The sequence below is a fragment of the Natator depressus genome, chromosome 5 (genome assembly GCF_965152275.1).
Source record: "Natator depressus isolate rNatDep1 chromosome 5, rNatDep2.hap1, whole genome shotgun sequence".
NCBI classification, from domain to species: domain Eukaryota; kingdom Metazoa; phylum Chordata; order Testudines; family Cheloniidae; genus Natator; species Natator depressus.
In genome coordinates this window covers 122,043,273-122,066,259 of record NC_134238.1, presented here as the reverse complement: position 1 = coordinate 122,066,259, position 22,987 = coordinate 122,043,273, and the positions used below count along the sequence as shown (strand labels likewise).

Below are 22,987 nucleotides of genomic sequence, written 5' to 3'. Positions count from 1 at the left end.
AAGGCCCTTCCCAGCCAGAGTGACAGCAGATCACACCAGGCATAACTTCGTCCCATAACCTCCCCATCACCCTTCACACAGGGAGTAAAATCAAAGCAGGGAGGGCAAATGCCTGGAGCAGCTGAGCAGAGTGACAGAGGCCTGGGGCTGAGGCAGGTGCTCACCTCACTCCTTTAAAGCAAGCCTAGCTGTTCATACCCATGTGTCTGTCCCACAGAGGGATGTGAGTGGGCCTCCATCCAGAGACACGACCATCAGCTTCAGTGGCTGCCAGGGCCAGAGTGGGGCAGTTTTAGTCCCTGATTCTACAATGAGCCCTGCACAAACCAGTCCCTGCATTTACTCCCTGCACGCCCTGGTTCTCATGGGAGACTTCAATCACCCTGATATCTGCTGGGAGAGCAGTGCACAGACAATCCAGGAAGTTTTTGGAAAATGTAGGGGACAATTTCCTGGTGCAAGTGCTGGAGGAACCAACTAGGGGCAGAGCTCTTCTTGAGCTGCTGCTCACAAACTGGGAAGAATTAGTAGGGGAAGCAAAAGTGGATGGGAACCTGGGAGGCAGTGACCATGAGATGGTTGAGTTCAGGATCCTGACACAAGGAGGAAAGGAAAGCAGCAGAATAGGGACCCTGGACTTCAGAAAAGCAGACTTTGACTCCCTCAGGGAACTGATGGGCAAGATCCCCTGGGAGAATAACATGAGGGGGAAAGGAGTCCAGGAGAGCTGGCTTTATTTTAAAGAATCCTTATTGAGGTTACAGGGACAAACCATCCTGATGTGTAGAAAGAATAGTAAATATGGCAGGCGACGAGCTTGGCTTAACAGTGAAATCCTTGCTGATCTTAAACGCAAAAAAGAAGCTTACAAGAAGTGGAAGATCGGACAAATGACCAGGGAGGAGTATAAAAATATTGCTCGGGCATGCAGGAGTGAAATCAGGAAGGCCAAATCACACCTGGAGTTGCAGCTAGCAAGAGATGTTAATAGTAACAAGAAGGGTTTCTTCAGGTATGTTGGCAACAAGAAGAAAGTGAAGGAAAGTGTGGGCCCCTTACTGAATGAGGGAGGCAACCTAGTGACAGAGGATGTGGAAAAAGCTAATGTACTCAATGCTTTTTTTGCCTCTGTCTTCACGAACAAGGTCAGCTCCCAGACTACTGCACTGGGCAGCACAGCATGGGGAGGAGGTGACCAGCCCTCTGTGGAGAAAGAAGTGGTTCGGGATTATTTAGAAAAGCTGGACGTGCACAAGTCCATGGGGCCGGATGCGTTGCATCTGAGAGTGCTAAAGGAGTCGGCGGATGTAATTGCGGAGCCGTTGGCCATTATCTTTGAAAAGTCATGGCGATCTGGGGCAGTCCTGGACGACTGGAAAAAGGCTAAAGTAGTGCCCATCTTTAAAAAAGGGAATAAGGAGGATCCTGGGAACTACAGGCCAGTCAGCCTCACTTCAGTCCCCGGAAAAATCGTGGAGCAGGTTCTCAAGGAATCAATACTGAAGCACTTGGATGAGAGGAAAGTCATCAGGAACAGTCAGCATGGATTCACCAAGTCACCATGCCTGACTAATCTAATTGCCTTCTATGACAAGATAACTGGTTCTGTGGATGAAGGGAAAGCAGTGGACATGGTGTTCCTTGACTTTAGCAAAACTTTTGACACCGTCTCCCACAGTATTCTTGCTAGCAAGTTAAAGAAGTATGGGCTGGATGAACGCACTATAAGGTGGATAGAAAACTGGCTAGATTGTTGGGCTCAACGGGTAGTGATCAATGGCTCCATGTCTAGTTGGCAGCTGGTATCAAGCGGAGTGCCCCAAGGGTCAGTCCTGGGGCCGGTTTTGTTCAATATCTTCATTAATGATCTGGAGGATGGTGTGGATTGCACCCTCAGCAAGTTTGCAGACGACACTAAACTGGGAGGAGTGGTAGATACGCTGGAGGGTAGGGATAGGATACAGAGGGACCTAGACAAATTGGAGGATTGGGCCAAAAGAAATCTGATGAGGTTCAACAAGGACAAGTGCAGAGTCCTGCACTTAGGATGGAAGAATCCAATGCAGCGCTCCAGACTAGGGACCGAATGGCTCGGCAGCAGTTCTGCAGAAAAGGACCTAGGGGTTACAGTGGACGAGAAGCTGGATATGAGTCAAGAGTGTGCCCTTGTAGCCAAGAAGGCCAATGGCATTTTGGGATGTATATGTAGGGGCATTGCCAGCAGATCGAGGGAGGTGATCGTTCCTCTCTATTCGACACTGGTGAGGCCTCATCTGGAGTAGTGTGTCCAGTTTTGTGCCCCACACTACAAGAAGGATGTGGAAAAATTGGAGAGTCCAGCGGAGGCCAACAAAAATGATTAGGGGACTGGAACACATGACTTAGGAGGGGAGGCTGAGGGAACTGGGATTGTTTAGTCTACAGAAGAGAAGAATGAGGGGAGATTTGATAGCTGCTTTCAACTACCTGAAAGGTGGTTCTAAAGAGGATGGATCTAGACTATTCTCAGGGGTAGCAGATGACAGGACAAGGAGTAATGGTCTCAAGTTGCAGTGGGGCAGATTTAGGTTGGATATTAGGAAAACATTTTCACTAGGAGGGTGGTGAAACACTGGAATGCGTTACCTAGGGAGGTGGTGGAATCTCCTTTCTTAGAAGTTTTTATGGTCAGGCTTGACAAAGCCCTGGCTGGGATGACATAACTGGGGATCGGTCCTGCTTTGAGCAGGGGGTTGGACTAAATGACCTCCTGGGGTCCCTTCAAACCCTGATATTCTATGATACTCAGACCCCCAGTAACTTCAACAGGCAGTTGGGAAGAGTAGCTGGGTTGCAGAGAGCTCTGCACAGGTGCAAGTAGCACCAGCACAGAGAGACCATTGCACGCTCAGGGCTTAGAAACCACCTTCCCATCCATAGCCCTCCCACACAGGCAGCCAGCAGAAGCAGCAAGCCCAACCATGTTGAGAGCACACTACCAGTCTTCCTACCTGGGATCTACAATCACTAATTATCCAGAAGTGCCACCCAGGAGAGAAAGCCAGCGGGGGGCAGGAAGCATCTTTTTCCTTTTCTCATTTCTCCTTCTAGTATTCAGACCATTGGGGTGTAGCTGGTGTGATCTCTATGCTCACACCTTGGATCCTCCAACAGGCCTTTGGATTAAATACCTGAGCCTGTTGGTGGATCATGCTGGGGTTTGATGAAATAACTCACTGCTCCTTGTGCCATAAATGCTGCAGCCGGTGGGTTAGTCAGTTACTGCATTTGTTTTATATAATTTAAGACTGGTCCAGCAGCAGTTGCTATGGGGTATCTTACCTCTGACCCTAGCTGGGGATATGTTACAACCACTCCTTCTCTACGGAAGGATTAGCTGCAGGGGCTGCGCTCGGGAAATGCAGGCTGTAATGTTTTTCATGGTGTAAAGAAAATCCAGCTCCCACTTGTATCCATGTTTGAAGCTAATATCTGTTGATGTGAAATCCACTCATTGACCTCACACATTTTATTAGACTTGGACTAAAGAACTTCCTTAAGCTTGAACACAGAAGTCCCATTTGCTGAACAGCACTACTGAAGTCTGCACTTACTCTTCCATGTCCCTAAAAGGAGCAGGCTAGGACCTTTACTCACCCCAGCAGGGCTCCACCTAGCGAGTGCTCTTACTCACTCTTCCCCCTCAGTGTGTTGTAGGGGCCTTTGTTAATCCAGAACACAGCAGGGTTTCTAACACACCTCCAGTTCCACAGGCAGGTTAGCCTGTCAGTCAGGCAGTTTCTGACTTTGAAGAGCTTGCAATCCCCAGTCCTTTGGAGTACAAGCCAGGCCCTGTCCAATGAGATGAGGAGTAACCAGCCATGGGAGCTGCTTCCATCACCACTATGGTTACTAATCTCCATCTTTGAGAGCAACACAGCCATTCCTGCTCATGGTGCTGTTGTAGTGCTGAACCCAGGAGACATGGTCTTGCCTAAAGCTTTTTAATAGCTCAAGCCCGAGTTAAGATAAGCAACAGTGATAGAGCTGCCTAGATGCCACTACCCACTTGTGACTTCAAGCAGAGACACAAGCTCTCAGGAAAATGCATTACAAGCCCAGCACCCGTCCTATCATGGATCTCCCACAACCCTGAGCCACGTGCCTGTATGGTTATTGGCCTGGCTAGGTTTACACTAGGCAGTAGGAAAGGTTAGGCAGGTGCTTGGCTAATGGCAAGGAGGAAGGACGCCGGCCGGCTGATGTCCATGCTTCAGCAAGACTGTCTGCTTCTCTCTCTTGCAGCTAGTCTCCCTGTGTGTGCGTGCAGGGGTGCATTTTGACAACTCCAGGCAACTGGGATTTAACAATTCACCATCTCTTCTCCTCGACACTTCCAGTGCAAGAAGCTCAACAGGTTGGATTAGAGGCAAGGGCCGGCAGTCTCCCACCACTGTATGTGACCCTTTTAACTCCGCTCATTACCAATAGTAGGTTCTCAGTTCTCCACACACCCCATTTCCTCTCAAGGCCATAGTGCCCTAACACTCTGGGTTCTTCCCTCTGTTATTTGGTCTCAGAGTCTAATGTTGCCTTGCTACTCGTCTGGCTTCCAGTGGGTATTCTCAGTGGGCTGTTGCCGCCTTCTACCTGAGAAAAGTCTCAATGGAAGAGTGTCAAATGGAGGCACCTGAAGAGATGCCTTCACCAAGGAGATGAGCTCAGCCATTCTGGAGCCCTGCCAGAAAAAAAAGTGGGTGCAAGGGGTGTGTGTGTGAGAAGAGGGGGATGGGGTCACCTGTACAGTATACGTTTGAATAGAGCAGGAGTCGGGGAGGGAATCATATTAAGCAGACAGGAATTTGAATGCAGCTGCAGTTTATTGTGACATTAAACCCTAGTTTTACACATTACAAAGCTATGGAAAATATCAAGCTCAGGAGCACTTCCTATGTACAGAGGAAGACAGCTGTATGTATGTCCTGAGAGAAGCAGACTAGCCCTGCAAGGGATGCCGTCCTGCATGACTAGTGAGGCCACCCTGTAACAAATGGTTCTGGGGAAGTGTGCCTGGGAAAGGACATTCAGGTTCTTTAATTCTGCAGAAGGCAGAGCTGACATCAGTCCACCATCTGCCAAAGCCGAACTGCAGCCTTAGTGAGGAGACCCCACACTAGCTACGCAGGCAATTGATCTGGATTCCTTCCAGCAGCAGGGGGAACCCTTCAGGCCTCCAGCTTCTTTCCTTCCTCCACCAGCTCATCAGGACACAGTGGGGAGTCTCCAGCAGGAGTGAAGGGTCCAACGATCCAGTCCAGGGGAATGTTCTGCATCACGTATTCCAGCAGCTCCCCGAGGGACTCCTGGGCCTTGGTTACCATCTCCCGACTCTGGGCAAGGGCACTGCTGGACAGATCCTGGAAACAGCTGGCACTGGAGAAGGAGGCCTAGAGCTCTTCTATACTGCTCGAGACCTGCTGGGCCTTGTCCTGGACAGTGCTGGGAAGGCCCTGGATGCTGCCCAGGAGAGTAAGGCAGGTGGTTTTAAGTTGCTGGGTGAGGCTCTGGGACGTGGCTAGAGCTTGAGCTTCAACCTGCTGGAAGGAGAAAGAGACTGGAGTATCTGCAAGTTTCCCCTACAGATGGGGGAGTTCACTGAAACAAGGCTGTCAGAGCGAGAAGGAGGAGAATACCTTTGTGGAGTCTGGTTCCTCCTGCCCTTCCAACTTCCCCCTGCAGCACTGGAGCCACATCTGGTACAGACGGTCCTGGCCATTGTGAAGCTTCTGATCTACGGCCTGCTTGATCTGCAGGAGGAGAGGACAGTTTGCTGGGAAGAGCAGGAAGTGGCTGGCCAGGGAAGCTCTCCCACAGCTAGGTGTGGGCAGCAGGCAGGCAGCACTACTGCAGTGACACAGCTGGGCCCAGGAACCAACAGCGCCAATGGCACTGAGCATGGGAGGCTGCAGAGACCGTGACCCACAGCAGCTACAGGGCAGGGGAGAGGGGTCGTGTTCCTACCAGGTCAATGATTTGCTGGAGCTGGGAGAGGGCCTCCAGGGTGCGCTCCCTGGCTTGTCTCACCTTGCCCAGGGCGTGCTGGTAGGCTCGCTGGCGCAGCGTGCTCGACAGGGAACCCAGACGCACGTAGTAACTCCGCTGCTCTGCAGGAGCCTCTCCAGGCCCCTCAACGGGAGTTGTGGCAAGCTCAGCTGGAAGGGGGAAGGGGTCAGTTGGCAGCAGTGGTGCAAGCAAGCCAGTAAGGTCAGGTATGCCGCACCATTAAGACATTTGTTGCTGGTATGACATACTGGAATGACCTTCAGTATCCACTGAAAACTGCAGGGCTCTCAGGAACCGCAGCAGCGAAAGGAGCAGAATGCTGGCAGCTCCTCCCGTGTGGCTGTACCGCCCCCAGCTGGCCCCCCACCAGCCCTTCCAAGTAGTTGCATCTCCTGTCTGGGGTCTGTAGAGCCCCCTACAGAAGGCAGGGTGGGGTCATTTGGGGGGGAGTCATGTGCCCCCCCCACTTTAGGGTCCCTCCCATGAGTCGCTGTACTGGTAATAATTAAAATCTACTTGCACCACCGGTTGGCAGGGCCAGGATACAAGGCAGGGATGCGTTCAGCCCTCCCAAAGCTTGTGACCGATGGAATCTTTCCCAGGGCATGTTTGAATGCTCTGCAGCACCGACCAGTAAAGCAGCGGGTAGCTGCACAGGGAGCAGCGTCAGAGCCAGACGACATGGCTAGCAGAGGGCCCAGCATGAAGGAACAAGGGGAGGGCTAGTAGCCAAGCTAAGTTGCAAGGAAGCCTGAAGGAGAGGTGGCTCTTTTGGCAGATCAGCTGTGAACACTGAGTCCAAGCCACGCCCCAAGACACCAGGGTCACATTGCTGAATACAAACCAGAGGGGATCTTACCAAGCTCCTCCTCTGTCATGGGGAGACAGTAGTCCACCAGCTGCTCAGATTTCCCCAATGCTGTGTCTATGCCACTCGCAGCCATCTGCCCCATACTGGAGACCACCACTGTGCTCATGCTTCTGGTCACGGCGGATTTGGTCACCTCCATGCTCTCCTGGACAGCCCCTTGGGCCACGCTCACCATGCTGGTCACTGCATCCTTGGCCTCAGTGACGGTGCTACAGACGGCATCCTGGGCACCCAACATTGTGGTACGCACGAGGTCTTGGGCATCCAAAGCCACCTAGAGGAAAAGGGGTCAGAAGAGAGGTCACTGAACACCTAGTGGAAGTGAAGGGCCCACAGCCTCATCCTGCTCCAGGACCAGCCGTGACACTCCTGTGGTTACCTTCTCAATCGGCTGCTGCAGGATGGGCAGCTGCTCCTCCAGTCTGTCCAGACCCCGACAGGCATATTCATTGGCTGCTGCAACTGTAACACAACCACAGAACTCGTTCCCTTAATTCCTTCACGTGCACAGATCTCGTGGGGCTGCTAATCTGTGTACATTGGAGGACTGGTGTTCCTAAGCAAGTGTCCCCAGGTTACTGATGGGAAAGCCAAGGAAGAGAGGTTCGGCAAGTTGCCCAAGGCTATGGAGTCAGTCTGGGTCAGCGCAGGTTTAGCACTCAGGAGATTGGGCTGCCAGTCATCTGTTCATCCACTGCCAGCTTCCCCTAGAGGATTTCAGGCGTCTCCAGTGCCTGCAATGGGCTCAGATCCCTTCAGCATTGGAGCTGCTTCCTGTGCCCTCTACCAGGTATTGTTCGAAGGGATGAGGTGCCATACACAGTGCATGTGGCTGTGTGGTACTGGGCCAGCCACGCACACCAGGGATTGTGCCTGGGCACTGCCTGCCTCTAGGCTGGCCCAGCTCAGCACCGGTACCTGAGCAAGAGTCCCCACTAGCAGCTGCTGCAGCCGTCAGAGCCGCTCCGCACAAGGCCAGTGCCTTGGCCAGATCACGTCCAGGAGCTAGCCGAGTTCAGGGGAGCATGAGAAGGGAGCCTGGATTCTGTTTGCTGCCAGTTGGAGGCCAAGCTCAGTAGTGGGCCTAGAGCCACTGTAGGTTGAGCCTGCCCCCAGACCCACCTCACCCACCACACACCCACGAGTGTTCCAGCCTCCCCTCCCTTACTCACGCTGTGGCTCCAGCTGGTCCAGGATGGGCCGTGCCCCGGTGATGGCAGCAGAGGTGATGGCCCTCACCCCTGTCTCTGCCACCTCACAGACCGCTTTGATGGCTGGGTGGGTCTCTTTGGTGGCAGCGTAGCTGGCAGAGGCCATCTCACAGGCAGAGCTGACCAAGGGCAGGCCAGCCACCCTGTCCCCTGCAGTCTGAGGGAGGGAAAGAGGAGTCAGTTGAGGAAGAGCTCCTGGCTTGTCAAGGTGCCCCTCCTGTCTCTTTCCCTCTAGAACTACTGATTCTGTAGGAGACGGTCCTCAGAGCTAGGCAGTCTCCTGTCCCTGTCAGCAGGGGTTCAGGGGCCTGCCTGTGACATTAGTTACACACCCAGAAACCTGGTCCCATTGGAACAGCTGCCTATATTCAGCAAGGTCTCAGGAACGCCGTTTCCATCCTGGCACGCCCACCAACAAAACAGAACTGTGTCACGATATCGTTCCATCAGTGAGAGCAGGAATGGAGAGACCTTTTGTCTTTCCAAGTGCAGTCTCTCCCAATCAGGAACCATGTCTCGGTCCAGCACCCGGTACAGTGCCCCCACTGGGCATTACAATCAGCGGGATTTGCTGGTGTTCTAGTGCAGAGAGCATTCACAGGGTCACCAGCGCTGGTGCTCCTCCCGGATTCAAGGGGCACTTGTGGGCTGTGACTACGGCACTCTGAGAACTAGAACTTGGAGCATTAGCTAGTGTTGTGGTTACGAGTCCCTGTCTCCAGCAGTGGAGACATTCAAGCTAGAACAGCCCTTCCAGCTGGTAAGCACACCTGCCTCCCCAGGAGGGACCCACCTGTTGCTCTTCTGCCTGGATCTCCACCTGTGGTTCATTTTCCTTAGCAGACATGGTGGAGTGAGATGTCCCTGCAAGACCCAAAAAGGAATATTGAGTGGCTACAGCAGGAACCAGTGAAATCAATGTTGTGTAAGAACACCAAGAGAGCTGCTCCTGGTCCGTTTTCTCTAAGAGCCAGACCAGGTTGTCCCCCTGTAGAAAGTCTCTCTGTACAGAGAACAGGCCAGGGCCTTAAACCTTTGATCTAAGGCAGGCTCAGAGACAGCCAGTTCCTCAGGTCCAGGGATGCATTTGTAATCCACACACCTTGTGGGTGTGTTCTTCTGTCCCATCTCGTAGCACCAGAACCAGTTAGAGAAGCAGAGATTAACGCATCGGCTTTACAGTCTTAGCTAAGAGCCTTATGGCTTTTAGCTCATGCAGCAGAGGCTCATGCATTTAGCTCCAGAGGTCCCAGGTTTGATCCTGCCGATCACCAGGGTCTCTCGGTGTTACACACTGCCAAAGCTTCTCCTCAGACTTCTAGACCCAACAATGCCTACCAAGGGGAGCACCAGGACACCTGCAAAGCTCAGAGGCACCCTCCTAGTTTCGTCTTTTCCCAGGTAATACCAGGGATAATTCCATTTGTCCCAGAGTACAATCACTGACAGAAGTTACCCTGCTGAAGATAGTAGCCAGTGACTACACATACAGAACACTGAATTGAGAAGGTACCGCTGGTGAGCCTTCAGGGACCTCTAGAGTGAGTAATGTGGGAGTCTCCCTGGATACTTAATTACATAGGAAATGATCATAATGGTCCCTTCTGACCTTAATATCTGTGAGTCTATGTAGGAGATGCGCACTATGGCAGCCAATTTAGCTAGTAAAAAATACAAATATTTTCTATTTTCAGTTAGAGACTGGTCTGGTAAAGAAACAGATTCCAGTTCAGGGAAATTGACACCATCACCCCTAGAGAGGAGAGTGAGACCACTAACTAGAAAGCTAGGGCCAGGAAGCATTTCCCTTATGGGAAGGCACCAGGCCTGTTTTTCTTTAGTGTTTCCTGCATTATCTGTTTCAGATACATATTGATTACCCAGAACTCCAATCTCAGCTGAATCAGCCACCTCAGTCAAGTGTTTCCACCTGCAGATCTTTAGGACAAGCCAGAACTCAGACCACAGCCAGAAGTCCCAATCCCCATCCCTGAGTGGGAACAGCATAGCTCAGCTCAGGTAGAGAGGTGAGTGGAGAGTTTTCCCATAGTCCAAGCCCTAATTTATTCTCCTTGTTAAATATTCTATTCTTCTCTAGGGAAGCCTCCACTTCTTAGAGCATACCATTAATCAAGGCCTCCCAGTCTGGAAGGCAGATAGTTTCCTTCCCCAGACTGTTTGCTCAGAAGACTCAGCTTGAAATGCTTTACACAAGTACAGCTACTAAGAACTGAAAGTAGCTAAGAGCTTCTGACCATTCAATCCTAGCCACTACTGGCCATCAGGCAAGACATTGGATCACACTCTGTGTAAGAAAGAGCCCCCATCTAAACACCCCCAGAACTTAAGACATAGCATAGAGGTTAAGCACACATCTTACCAAACTTCCACACTCCTAATCCTTTGCTAATACTTGAATCTACCCACCCCCCCTCAGCCATTATATTCCTGTGATGATGTCATCATGGGGCTGGACACACTTGACAGACAGCTCAGGAGACCAATCACACAGCTGCATTCTCTACTTTGCCCAGTGAGAGCTGTGAGCCCGTGAAAAGTTACAGGGTTTCAGAGTTGCCAATCTTGGTTGGATGTGTTCCTGGAGGTCTCATCACATGACAATCTCTAATTAAAGATTAATCTTTAATTCCTGGAGAGTTCAGGACAATCCTGGAGGGCTGGAAACCTAGTTTTAGATTATGAGCTCTTTGGGGCAGGCCTTTTACTCTGTGTTAAGACAGTACCTAGCGCGATGGGATTCCAGTTCTGATTTTGGCTTCGAAATGCTACGGTAATACAAATAATAAGAATGCTTCATATTCTCAGAGTGCTCCAGTTGTTCTCTCTGAAGAGCGCCTTTACAGTCCTTTTCCCTGGTAACATTTTCAGTGTAGAAGGTTTTTTGTCAGTAAAACAGTTCTAGGAGAGGAGAGTGCTGATAGCTGTTGTATTATTTTCCTTTGTTGCCCACTCCAGAAGAGGCTGGCGAAGTTATTCTGGCCCAGCTGGTACAAGTTGCTTCCTCAGTTCATTGATAGCTTTCCTGTTGGTTGACTTGTCCAGGGAAGAGAACATGGCACAGGTTTTTAAAGGTATTTAGCTATTGCTCCTCTCAGCATTGCAAGGCCTAAGTGAGTTAGGCCCAGAACCGCAAAGAGAGTTAGGCTGCCCCACCCTGAGCAATAAGGGGTTAAAGACTGAGTGCAGTTAGCAGTTCCAATATAAGTGTCAGTTCGATACGTGGAACCCCCAGGCTCAGGGGGCATCAGGGGAGCATTTGGGCAGATGCTGGGGGTGACACAGCCACAGGGAAGGACTAAGTGGGGAGACAAGCTCAGGGCAAAGTTTGGGGGGGGTGTCAGTCATAGCCAAAATGCTTGGCTCTGCCCTCTCCCCATTATCATTCCTGGCCTAGTTACTCCAGCATCAAGGCCCTTCCCAGCCAGAGTGACAGCAGATCACACCAGGCATAACTTCGTCCCATAACCTCCCCATCACCCTTCACACAGGGAGTAAAATCAAAGCAGGGAGTGCAAATGCCTGGAGCAGCTGAGCAGAGTGACAGAGGCCTGGGGCTGAGGCAGGTGCTCACCTCACTCCTTTAAAGCAAGCCGAGATGTTCATACCCATGTGTCTGTCCCACAGAGGGATGTGAGTGGGCCTCCATCCAGACACACGATCTTCAGCTTCAGTGGCTGCAAGGGCCAGAGTGGGGCCGTTTTAGGCCCTGATTCTACAATGAGCCCTGCACAAACCAGCCCCTGCATTTACTCAGACCCCAGTAACTTCAACAGGCAGTTGGGAAGAGTAGCTGAGTTCCAGAGGGCTCTGCACAGGTGCAAGTAACACCAGCACAGAGAGACCATTGCATGCCCAAGGCTTAGCAACCACCTTCCCATCCATAGCCCTCCCACACAGGCAGCCAGCAGAAGCAGCAAGCCCAACCATGTTGAGAGCACACTACAAGTCTGCCTACCTGGGATCTACAGCTACAATGACTAATTATCCAGAGGGTGCCACCCAGGAGAGGAATCCACCTGGGGGCACGAAGCATCTCTTTCCTTTTCCCATTCCTCCTTCTAATATTCAGACCATTGGGGTGTAGCTGGTGTGATCTCTACGCTCACACCTTGGATCCTCCAACAGGCCTTTGGATTAAACACTCGAGCCAGTTGGTTTGGGGTTTGCTGAAATAACTCACTGCTCCTTGTGCCATAAATACTGCATCCGGTGGGTTAGTCAGTCACTACATTTGCTTTATATAACTTGAGAGTGGTGCAGCAACATTTTCGATCAGGTTTCTTAGGTCTGACCCTGGCTTGGGGATGTGTTAGAACCGCTCCTTCTCTACGGAAAGATTAGCTGCAGGGTCTGGACTCGGGAAACGTACACTGCAATGTTCTTCATGGTGTAAAGAAAATCCAGCTCCCACTTCTATCCGAGTTTGAAGCTAATATCTGTTGATGTGAAATCCACTCATTGACATCACACATTTTATTAGACTTGGACTAAAGAGGAAAGAGCTTCCCTAGGCTTGGATACAGAAGTCACGTTAGCTGACCAGCACTCCTGAAGTCTGCACTTACTCCTCCATATTCCTAAAAGGAGCAGACTAGGACCTTTACTCACCCCAGCAGGGCTCCACCTAGCTAGTGTGTTGGAGGGGCCTCTGTTAATCCAGGACACAGCAGGGTATGTAACACACTTCCAGTTACACAGGCACATGAGCCTCAGTGATCGCTCCCTGTCAATTAGGGAGTTTCTGACTTTTCTGCAGAAAAGGACCTCGAGGTTACAGTGGACAAGAAGCTGGCTATGAGTCAACAACAAGTGTGCCCTTGTTGCCAAGATGGCCAACGACATTTTGGGCTGTGTAAATAGGGGCATTGCCAGCAAATCGACAGACATGATAGTACTCCAGATGAGGCCTCACCAATGTTGAATAGAAGGGAACAATGTCCAGTTTTGGGCCCTAGGATACAAAAAGGATGTGAACAAATTGGAAAGTGCCCAGCAGAGGGCAACAAAAATGTTTAGGGGACTGGAACACATGACTTATGAGGAGAGGCTGAGGGAACTGGAATTGTTTGGTCTGCAGAAGAGAAGAATGAGGGGGAGGGTATTTGGTAGCTGCTTTCAACTACCTGTGAGGGAGTTCCAAGGAGGATGGGTCTATACTGTTCTCAGTGGTACAGATGACAGAACAAGGCTCAATGGTCTCAAGTTGAAGTGGGGGAGATTTAGGTTGGATATTAGGAAAAACTTTCACCAGGAAGGTGGTGAAGCACAGGAATGCGTTACCTAGAAAGTTAAGGTCGGGTTTGACAAAACCCTGGCTGGGATGATTTAGTTGGGGATTGGTCCTGCTTTGAGCAGGGGGTTGGATTAGATGACCTCCTAAGGTCCCTTCCAACCCCCATATTCTAGGAGTCTATGGAAAGCTTTGTATCCCCAGTCCAGTGGAGTACAAGACAGACCCTGTCCAATGAGATCAGGAGTAACCAGCCCTGGGATCTGCTTCCATCACCACTTTGATTACTAGTCTCCATCTTTGAGAGCAACACACCCATTCCTGGTCATGGTCCTGTTGCAGTACTGAAACCGAGAGACATTTCCTTGCCTGAAGGTTTTTAATAGCTCAAGCCCGAGTTAGGATAAGCAACAGTGATGGAGCTGCCTAGATGACACTACCCACTTGTGACTTCAAGCATAGACACAAGCTCTCAGGAAAAAGCATTACAAGCCCAGCACCCGTCCTATTATGGATCTCCCACAACCCTGAGCCACATGCCTGTGGTGTTATTGGCCTGGCTAGGTTTACACTAGGCAGTAGGAAAGGTTAGGCCAGTGCTTGGCTAATGGCAGGGAGGAAGGACGCAGGCTGGCTGATGTCCATGCTTCAACAAGACTGTCTGCTGCTCTATTTCTTGCAGCTAGTCTCCCTGTGTGTGTGTTTTGTTAAATCCCAGTTGCCTGGAGTTGTCCATTCACCATCTCTTTTGTGAGACACTTCCAGCTTCTTGCACTGGACTAGAGGCAAGGTCTGGCAGTCTACCACCACTGTATGTGACCCTTTTAACTTCGCTCATTACCAGTAGTAGGTTCTCTGTTCTCCACACCCCATGTCCTCTCAAAGCCATAGTGCCCTATCTCAACAACCTGGGTTCTTCCCTCTGTTAGTTGGTCTCAGTCTCATGTTGCCTTGCTACTCACTGGAAGCCAGATGAGTGTTCTGAAGGGGCTGTTGCCTCCTTCTACATGAGAAAAGTCTCAGTGGAAGAGAGTGTCAAAGGGAGGCACCTGAAGAGATGCCTTCACCCAGGAGATGAGCTCAGCCATTCTGGAGCCCTGCCAGAGAACAAGTGGGTGGAGGGGGTTTGTGTGTGTGAAGAAGAGGGGCATGGGGTCACCTGTACAGTATGTTTCTACAGAGCATGAGCCAGGGAGGGAATCACAGTAAGCAGACAGCAATTTGAATGCAGTTGAGGTTTATTGTGACATTAAACCCTAGTTTTACACATTAGAAATCTAGGAGAAAGATCAAGCTCAGGAGCACTTCGTATGTACAGAGGAAGACAGCTGTGTGTCAGTTACAATCCATGTCCTGAGAGAAGCAGACTAGCCCTGCAAAGGATGCAGTCCTGCATGACTAGTGATGCCACCCTGTAACTGGTAATACATGGTTCTGGGTAAGTGGGCCTGGGAAATGACATTCACGTTCTGCAATTCTGCAGAAGGAAGAGTTGACCTCAGTCTACCATCTGACAAAGTAGAACTGTGGCCTCAGCAAGGAGACCACACACTAGCTATGCAGGCAATTCAGCTGGAATCCTTCCAGCAGCAGGGGAATGCTTCAGGCCTCCACCTTCTTTCCTTCCTCCACCATCTCATCAGGACATGGTGGGGAGTCTCCAGCGGGAGTGAAGGGTCCCACGATCCAGTCCAGGGGAATGTTCTGCATCACGTATTCCAGCAGCTCATCCAGGGACTCCTGGGCCTTGGTCACCGTCTCCCGACTCCAGGCAAGGGTATGGCTGGACAGATCCTGGAAACAGCTGGCACTGGAGAAGGAGGCCTGGAGCTCTTCTATACTGCTCGAGACCTGCTGGGCCTTGTCCTGGATAGTGCTGGGAAGGCCCTGGATGCTGCCCAGGAGAGTAAGGCAGGTGGTTTTCAGTTGCTGGGTGAGGCTCTGGGATGTGGCTAGAGCCTGAGCTTCAACCTGCTGGAAGGAGAAAGACTGGAGTATCTGCAAGTTTCCCCTACAGATGGGGGGAGTTCACTGGAGCAAGTCTGTCAGGGGAAGAAGGAGGAGAATACCTTTGCGGAGTCTGGTTCCTCCTGCCCTTCCAACTTGCCCCTGCAGCACTGGAGCCACATCTGGTACAGACGGTCCTGGCCATTGTGAAGCTTCTGATCTACAGCCTGCTTGATCTGCAGGAGGAGAGGGCAGTTAGCTGGGAAGAGCAGGAGGCAGCTGGCCAGGGAAGCTCTCCCACAGCTAGGTGTGGGCAGCAGGCAGGCAGCACTACTGCAGCGACACAGCTGGGCCCAGGAACAAACAGTGCCAATGGCACTGAGCATGGGAGGCTGCAGAGACTGTGTCAAGGTTCCTTCCCCAATTTGAACTCTAGGGTACAGGTGTGGGGACCTGCATGATAACCTCCTAAGCTTACTTTCACCAGCTGAGGTTAAAACTTCCCCAAGGTACAAATTTTACCCTTTGCCCTTGGAATTTCCACTGCCACCACCAAACTCTAACTGGGTTTACTGGGAAACGTAGTTTGGACACGTCTTTCCTCCCAAAAATCCTCCCAACCCTTGCACCCCACTTCCTGGGGAAGGTTTGGTAAAAATCCTCACCAGTTTGCATAGGAGACCTCAGACCCCAACCCTTGGATCTTAGAACAATGAAAAAGCATTCAGTTTTCTTACAGGACGACTTTTAATAGAAGTAAAGGAATCACTTCTGTAAAATCAGGATGGTAGATATCTTACAGGGTAATTAGATTCAAAACAGAGAATCTCTAGGCAAAACCTTAAGTTACAAAATAGACACACAGCCAGGGATAATCATTCTATTCAGCACAGTTCTTTTCTCAGCCATTTAAAGAAATCATAATCTAACACATACCTAGCTAGGTTGCTTACTAAAAGTTCTAAGACTCCATTCCTCTTCTGTTCCCAGCAAAAGCAGCATACAGACAGCCGCAGACCCTTTGTTTTTCTCCCTCCTCCCAGCTTTTCAAATTATCTTGTCTCCTCATTGGTCATTTTGGTCAGGTGCCAGCAAGGTTACCTTTAGCTTCTTAACTCTTCACAGGTGAGAGGATTTTTCCTCTGGCCAGGAGAGATTTTAAAGGCGTTTACCCTTCCCTTTATATTTATGACAGACCATGACCCACAGCAGCTACAGGGCAGGGGAGAGGGGTCGTGTTCCTACCAGGTCAATGATTTGCTGGAGCTGGGAGAGGACCTCCAGGGTGCGCTGCCTGGCTTGTCTCATGTTGCCCAGGGCGTGCTGGTAGGCTCGCTGGCGCAGCGTGCTCGAAAGGGAACCCAGACGCACATAGTAACTCCGCTGCTCTGCAGGAGCCTCTCCAGGCCCCTCAATGGGAGTTGTGGCAAGCTCCGCTGCAAGGGGGAAGGGGTCAGTGGGCAGCAGTGGTGCAAGTAAGCCAGTAAAGTCAGGTATGCCGCACCATTAAGACATTTGTTGCTGGTATGACGTACTGCAATGACCTTCAGTATCCACTGAAAACTGCAGGGATATCAGGAACTGCAGCAGCGAAAGAAGGAGAATGCTGGCACCTCCTCCGGTGTGGCTGTACTGCCCCCAGCTGGCCCCCCACCAGCCCTTCCATGTAGTTGCATCTCCTGTCTGGCGTCTATAGAGCCCCCCCCGCACAAGGCAGGGTGGGGTTGCTTGGGGGCAGTCATGTGCTTCCCGCCCTCCCCCACTTTTGGGGCAGGGATGCATTCAGCCCTCCCAAAGCTTGTGACCGATGGAATCTTTCCCAGGGCACATTTGGATGCCCTGCAGCACCGACCAGTAAGGCAGCGGGTAGCTGCACAGGGAGCAGTGTCAGAGCCATCAGACAGGGCGAGCAGAGGGCCCTGCATGAAGGAACTAAGGGAGGGCTAGTAGCCAAGCCAGGTTGCAAGCTAGCCCGAAGGAGAGGCGGCTCTTTTGGCAGCTCAGATGTGAACACTGAACAGCTGTGAGTCCAAGCCGTGCCCCAAGACACCAGGGTCACATTGGTTTGTATTCAGCAGAGGGGATCTTACCGAGCTCCTCCTCTGCCATGGGGAGGTAGTAATCCACCAGCTGCTCAGATTTCCCCAATGCTGTGTCTATGCCACTCGCAGCCATCTGCCCCATGCTGGAGCCCATCACTGTGCTCATGCTGCTGGTCACGGCGGATTTGGTCACCTCCACGCTCTCCTGGACAGCCCCTTGGACCACGCTCACCATGCTGGTCACTGCATCCTTGGCCTCAGTGACCGTGCTGCAGACTGCATCCTTGGCACCCACCATTGTGGCACGCACGAGGTCTTGGGCATCCAAAGCCACCTAGAGGAAAAGGGGTCAGAAGAGAGGTCACTGAACACCTAGCGGAAGTGAAGGGCCCACAGCCTCATCCTGCTCCAGGACCAGCCGTGACACTCCTGTGGTTACCTTCTCAATCGGCTGCTGCAGGATGGGCAGCTGCTCCTCCAGTCTGTCCAGACCCCGACAGGCACATTCATTGGCTGCTGCAACTGTAACACAACCACAGAACTCGTTCCCTTAATTCCTTCACGTGCACAGATCTCGTGGGGCTGCTAATCTGTGTACACTGGAGGACTGGTGTTCCTAAGCAAGTGTCCCCAGGTTACTGATGGGAAAGCCAAGGAAGAGGGGTTGGGCAAGTTGCCGAAGGCTATGGAGCCAGTCTGGGTCAGCGCAGGTTTAGCATTCAGGAGATCTGGCTGCCAGTCATCTGTTCATCCACCCCCAGCTCCTCCAAGAGGGTTTCAGGCGTCTCCAGTGCCTGCAATGGGCTGAGACCCTTTTAGCATTGGAGCTGCTTCCTGTGCCCTCTAGCAGGTATTGCTTCATGGCATTAGGTGCTAGACACAGTGCATGTGACTGTGTGGTACTGGGCTAGCCACGCACACCAGGGATTCTGCCTGGGCACTGTCTGCCTCTAGGCTGGCCCAGCTCCCCGCTGGTACCGGAGCAAGAGTCCTCACCAGCAGCTGCTGCAGCCATCAGAGCCGTGCCGCACAAGGCCAATGCCTTGGCTAGATCACGTCTAGGAGCTAGCAGGGTTCAGGGGAGCAGGAGAAGGGAGTCTGTGGATTCTGTTTGCTGCCAGTTGGAGGCCGAGTTCAGTAGTGGGCCTAGAGCCACTGTAGGCTGAGCCTGCCCCCAGACCCACCTCCCCCACCACACACACAGGACTGTTCCTGCCTCCCTTCCCTTACTCACTCTGTGGCTCCAGCTGGTCCAGGATGGGCAGTGCCCCGGTGATGGCAGCAGACGTGATGGCCCTCACCCCAGTCTCTGCCACCTCACAGACCGCTTTGATGGCTGGGTGGGTCTCTTTGGTGGCAGAGTAGCTGGCAGAGGCCATATCACAGGCAGAGCTGACCACGGGCAGGCCAGCCACCCTGTCCACTGCAGTCTGAGGGAGGGAAAGAGGAGTCAGTTGAGGAAGAGCTCCTGGCTTGTCAAGGTGCCCCTCCTGTCTCTTTCCTTCTGCAACTACCGATTCTGTAGGAGACTGTCCTCAGAGCTAGGCAGTCTCTTGTCCCTGTCAGCAGGGGTTCAGTGGCCTGCCTGTAACATTAGTTACACACCCAGAAGCCTGGTCCCATTGGAACAGCTGCCTATATTCAGCAAGGTTTCCATCCTGGCACCCCCACCAACAAAACAGAACTGTGTCACGATCTCATTCCATCAGTGAGAGCAGGAATGGAGAGACCTTTTGTCTTTCCAAGTGCAGTCTCTCCCGATCAGGATCCATGTCTCGGTCCAGGACACGGTACAATGCCCCCCTCTTTTTTGGGGGCCCTTGGGCATTACAGTCAACGGGATTTGCCTGTGTTACAGTGCAGACAGCATTCAAACGGTCCCCAGTGCTCCTCCTGGCTTCAGGAGGCACTTGTAGGCAGTGACTACGGCACTCAGAGCTAGAAGCATTGGCTAGTATTGTGGTTATGAGTTCCTGTCTCCAGCAGTGGAGACATTCAAGCTACAACAGCCCTTCCAACTGCCAAGCACACCTGCCTGCCCAGGAGGGACCCACCTGTTGCTCCTCTGCTTGGATTTCCACCTGTGGTTCATTTTCCTTAGCAGACATAGTGGAGTGAGATGTCCCTGCAAGATCCGAAAAGGAATATTGAGTGGCTACAGCAGGAAATAAAATCAATTTTGTGTAGGAACATCAGGAGAGCTGCTCCCAGTCCGTTTTCTCTAAGAGCCAGACCAGGTTGTCCCCCGTAGTAAGTCTGTCTACAGAGAGAAGAGGCCAGGGCCTTAAACCTTTCATCTAAGGCAGGCCCAGAAACAGAAACAGCCAGTTTGTCTGTGTGTGGTCTTCTGTCATTGCATGAGTCTCTAGAGGGCTCAGGTTTGATCCTGCCGATGACCAGGGTCTGTTGGTGATTTACACATAGATCGATCGATATTAAGTCAGAAGCGACCAAAATGGTCATCTAACCTGACCTCCTGCACAACGCAGGCCACAGAATCTAACCCACCCACTCCTGCAAAAACCCTCTCATTTATGTCTGAGCTATTGAAGTCCTCAAATCGTGGTTTAAAGATGTCAAGGAGCAGAGAATCCTCCAGCAAGTGACCCGTGCCCCATGCTACATAGAAAGGCGAAAAGCCTCCAGGGCCTCTTCCAATCTGCCCTAGAGGAAAATTCCTTCCTGACCCCAAATATGGCGATCAGCTAAACCCTGAGCATATGGGCAAGACTCACCAGCCAGATACCCAGGAAAGAATTCTCTGTAGAAACTCAGATCCCACCCGATGTAACACCCCATTTACACACTCCGAAAGCTTCTACTCAGACTTCGAGACCCAACAATACCTCCCAAGGGGAGCACCAGGACACCTGCACAGCTCAGAGGCACCCTCCTAGTTTAGTCTTTTCCCAGATAATACCGGGGCTAATTCCATTTGTCCCAGAGTACAATCACTGACAGAAGTTATCCTGCTGAAGATAGTAGCCATGGACTACACACACAGAACACTGAATTGAGAAGGTACCATTGGTGAGCCTTCAGGGACCTCCAGAATGAGTAGTGTAGGAGTCTCCCTGGATACTGAATTACATAGGAGATGATCATAATGGTCCCTTCTGACCTTAATATCTATGAGTCTACATCGGGGACGCCCAGTATGGCAGGCTGGTTATTTTAAAGCCAATTTAGCTGGTAAAAATACAAATATTTTCTATTGTCAGTTAAAGGCTGGTCTGGTAAAGAAACCGATTCCAGTTCAGGTAAATGGACACCATCACCCCTGGAGGCAAGAGTGAGACCACTAACTAGAAAGCTAGGGCCAGGGAGCATTTCCCTTATGGGAGGGCACCAGGCCTGCTATCTTTATTGTTTTCTGCATTATCTGTTTCAGATACATATTGATTACCCAGAACTCCAATCTCAGCTGAATCAGCCACCTCAGTCAAATGTTTCCACCTGCAGATCATTAGGACAAGCCAGAACTCAGACCACAGCCAGAAGTCCCAATCCCCATCCCTGAATGGGAACAGCATAGCTTAACTCAGGTAGAGAGGTGAGTGGAGGGTTTCCCATAGTCCAAGCTCTAATTTAGTTCTCCTTGTTAAATATTCTGTTCTTCTCTAGGGAAGCCTCTATCGCCTAGAACATACCATTAATCCAGGCCTCCCCATCTGGAAGGCAGACAGTTTCCTTCCCTGGACTGTTTGCTCAGAAGACTCAGCTAGAAATGCTTTACAGAAGTACAGCTACTAAGCACTGAAAGTAACTAAGAGCTTCTGATCATTCAATCCTAGCTACTACTAGCCATCAGGCAAGACATTGGGTCACATTCTGTATAAGAAAGAGCCCCCATCTAAACACCCAAAGAACCAGAAACATAGTACAGAGCTTAACCAGACATCTTACCAAACTTCCACCCTACTAATCCTTCACCAATATTCAGACCTCTCCCCGGTCTCAGCCATTATATTCCTGTGATGATGTCATCATGGGGCTGGACACACTTGACAGACAGCTCAGGAGACCAATCACACAGCTGCATTCCCTACTTTACCCAGTGAGGGCTGTGAGCCTCTTAAATGTTACAGGGTTTTGGAGTTGCCAATTTTGGCTCCCGCTGGACTCTCTGAAGAGCGTCTTTATGCTCCATTTCCCTGGTAACATTTTCAGTGTAGAAGGTTTTTTGTCACTAAAACAATCTAAGAGAGGAGAGTGCTGGTAGCTCAAAGAGAGTTAGGTTGCCCCACGCTGGGCAATAAGGGGTTAAAGACTGAGTGCAGTTAGCAGTTCCAATATAAGTGTCAGTTCAATACGTGGAACCCCCAGGCTCAGGGGGCATCAGGGGAGCATTTGGGAAATGATGGGGATGACACAGCCACAGGGAAGGACTAAGAGGGGAGACAAGCTCAGGGAAAAGTTTGGGCGGGGGGGAGTCAATCATAGCCACTATGCTTGGCTCTACCCTCTCCCCATTATCATTCTCTGGCCTAGTTACTCCAGTGCCAGGGTCCTTCCCAGCTGGAGTGACAGCAGATCACACCATGTATAACTTCTTCCCATAACCTCCCCATTGCCCTTCACACAGGGAGTAAAATCAAAGCAGGGAGTGACAGAGGCCTGGGGCTGAGGCAGGTGCTCACCTCACTCCTTTAAAGCAAGCCTAGATGTTCACACCCATGGGACTGTCCCACCGGGGGATGTGAGTGGGCCTCCATCCAGACACACGACCTTCAGCTTCAGCGGCTGCAAAGGCCAGAGTGGGGCAGTTTTAGGTCCTGATTCTACAATGAGCCCTGCACAAACCAGCCCCTGCATTTACTCAGACCCCAGTAACTTCAACAGGCAGTTGGGAAGAGTAGCTGAGTTCCAGAGGGCTCTGCACAGGTGCAAGTAACACCAGCACAGAGAGACCATTGCATGCCCAAGGCTTAGCAACCACCTCTCCATCCGTAGCCCTCCCACACAGGCAGCCAGCAGAAGAAGCAAGCCCAACCATGTTGAGAGCACACTACAAGTCTGCCTACTTGGGGCTTGCTGAAATAACTCACTGCTCCTTGTGCCATAAATCCTGCACACGGTGGGTTAGTCAGTCACTGCATTTGCTTTACATAACTTAAGACTGACCCAGCAACATTTTCGATTGGGTTTCTTAGGTCTGACCCTGGCTTGGGGATGTGTTAGAACCGCTCCTTCTCTACGGAAAGATTAGCTGCAGGGGCTGCGCTCCGGAAACGTAGGCTGCAACATTCTTCATGGTGTAAAGAAAATCCAGCTCCCACTTCTATCCAAGTTTGAAGCTAATATCTGTCGATGTGAAATCCACTCTTTGACATCACATTTTTATTAGACTTGGACTAAAGAGGAAAGAGCTTCACTGGGCTTGAACACAGAAGTCACATTAGCTGACCACCACTCCCGAAGTCTGCACTTACTCTTCCATATCCCTAAAAGGAGCAGGCTAGGACCTTTACTCACCCCAGCAGGGCTCCACCTAGCTAGTGTGTTGGAGGGGCCTCTGTTAATCCAGAACACAGCAGGGTATGTAACACACTTCCAGTTACACAGGCAAATTAGCCTCAGCGGTCGCTCCCTGTCAATTAGGGAGTTTCTGGCTTTTCCGCAG

The 22,987-nt window shown here is 51.3% G+C and overlaps 1 protein-coding gene and 1 pseudogene across 1 annotated transcript; both read right to left on the bottom strand.

Moving 5' to 3' along the window:
- Nucleotides 1–5,204: 5,204 nt before the first annotated feature.
- On the bottom strand, nucleotides 5,205–10,565 carry LOC141987084 (perilipin-3-like; annotated as a pseudogene).
- Nucleotides 10,566–14,977: 4,412 nt separating this feature from the next.
- LOC141987999 (perilipin-3-like) lies at nucleotides 14,978–22,498 on the bottom strand. The gene is made up of 8 exons (XM_074953821.1): nucleotides 22,489–22,498; nucleotides 19,419–19,519; nucleotides 18,599–18,794; nucleotides 17,804–17,886; nucleotides 17,413–17,698; nucleotides 16,568–16,758; nucleotides 15,445–15,558; nucleotides 14,978–15,349 (listed from the first exon to the last, which is right to left on the bottom strand). The coding sequence occupies exons 1-8, from the start codon at nucleotides 22,496–22,498 to the stop codon at nucleotides 14,978–14,980; spliced, it is 1,353 nt and encodes a 450-aa protein (XP_074809922.1).
- Between the last annotated feature and the right edge of the window lie 489 nt (nucleotides 22,499–22,987).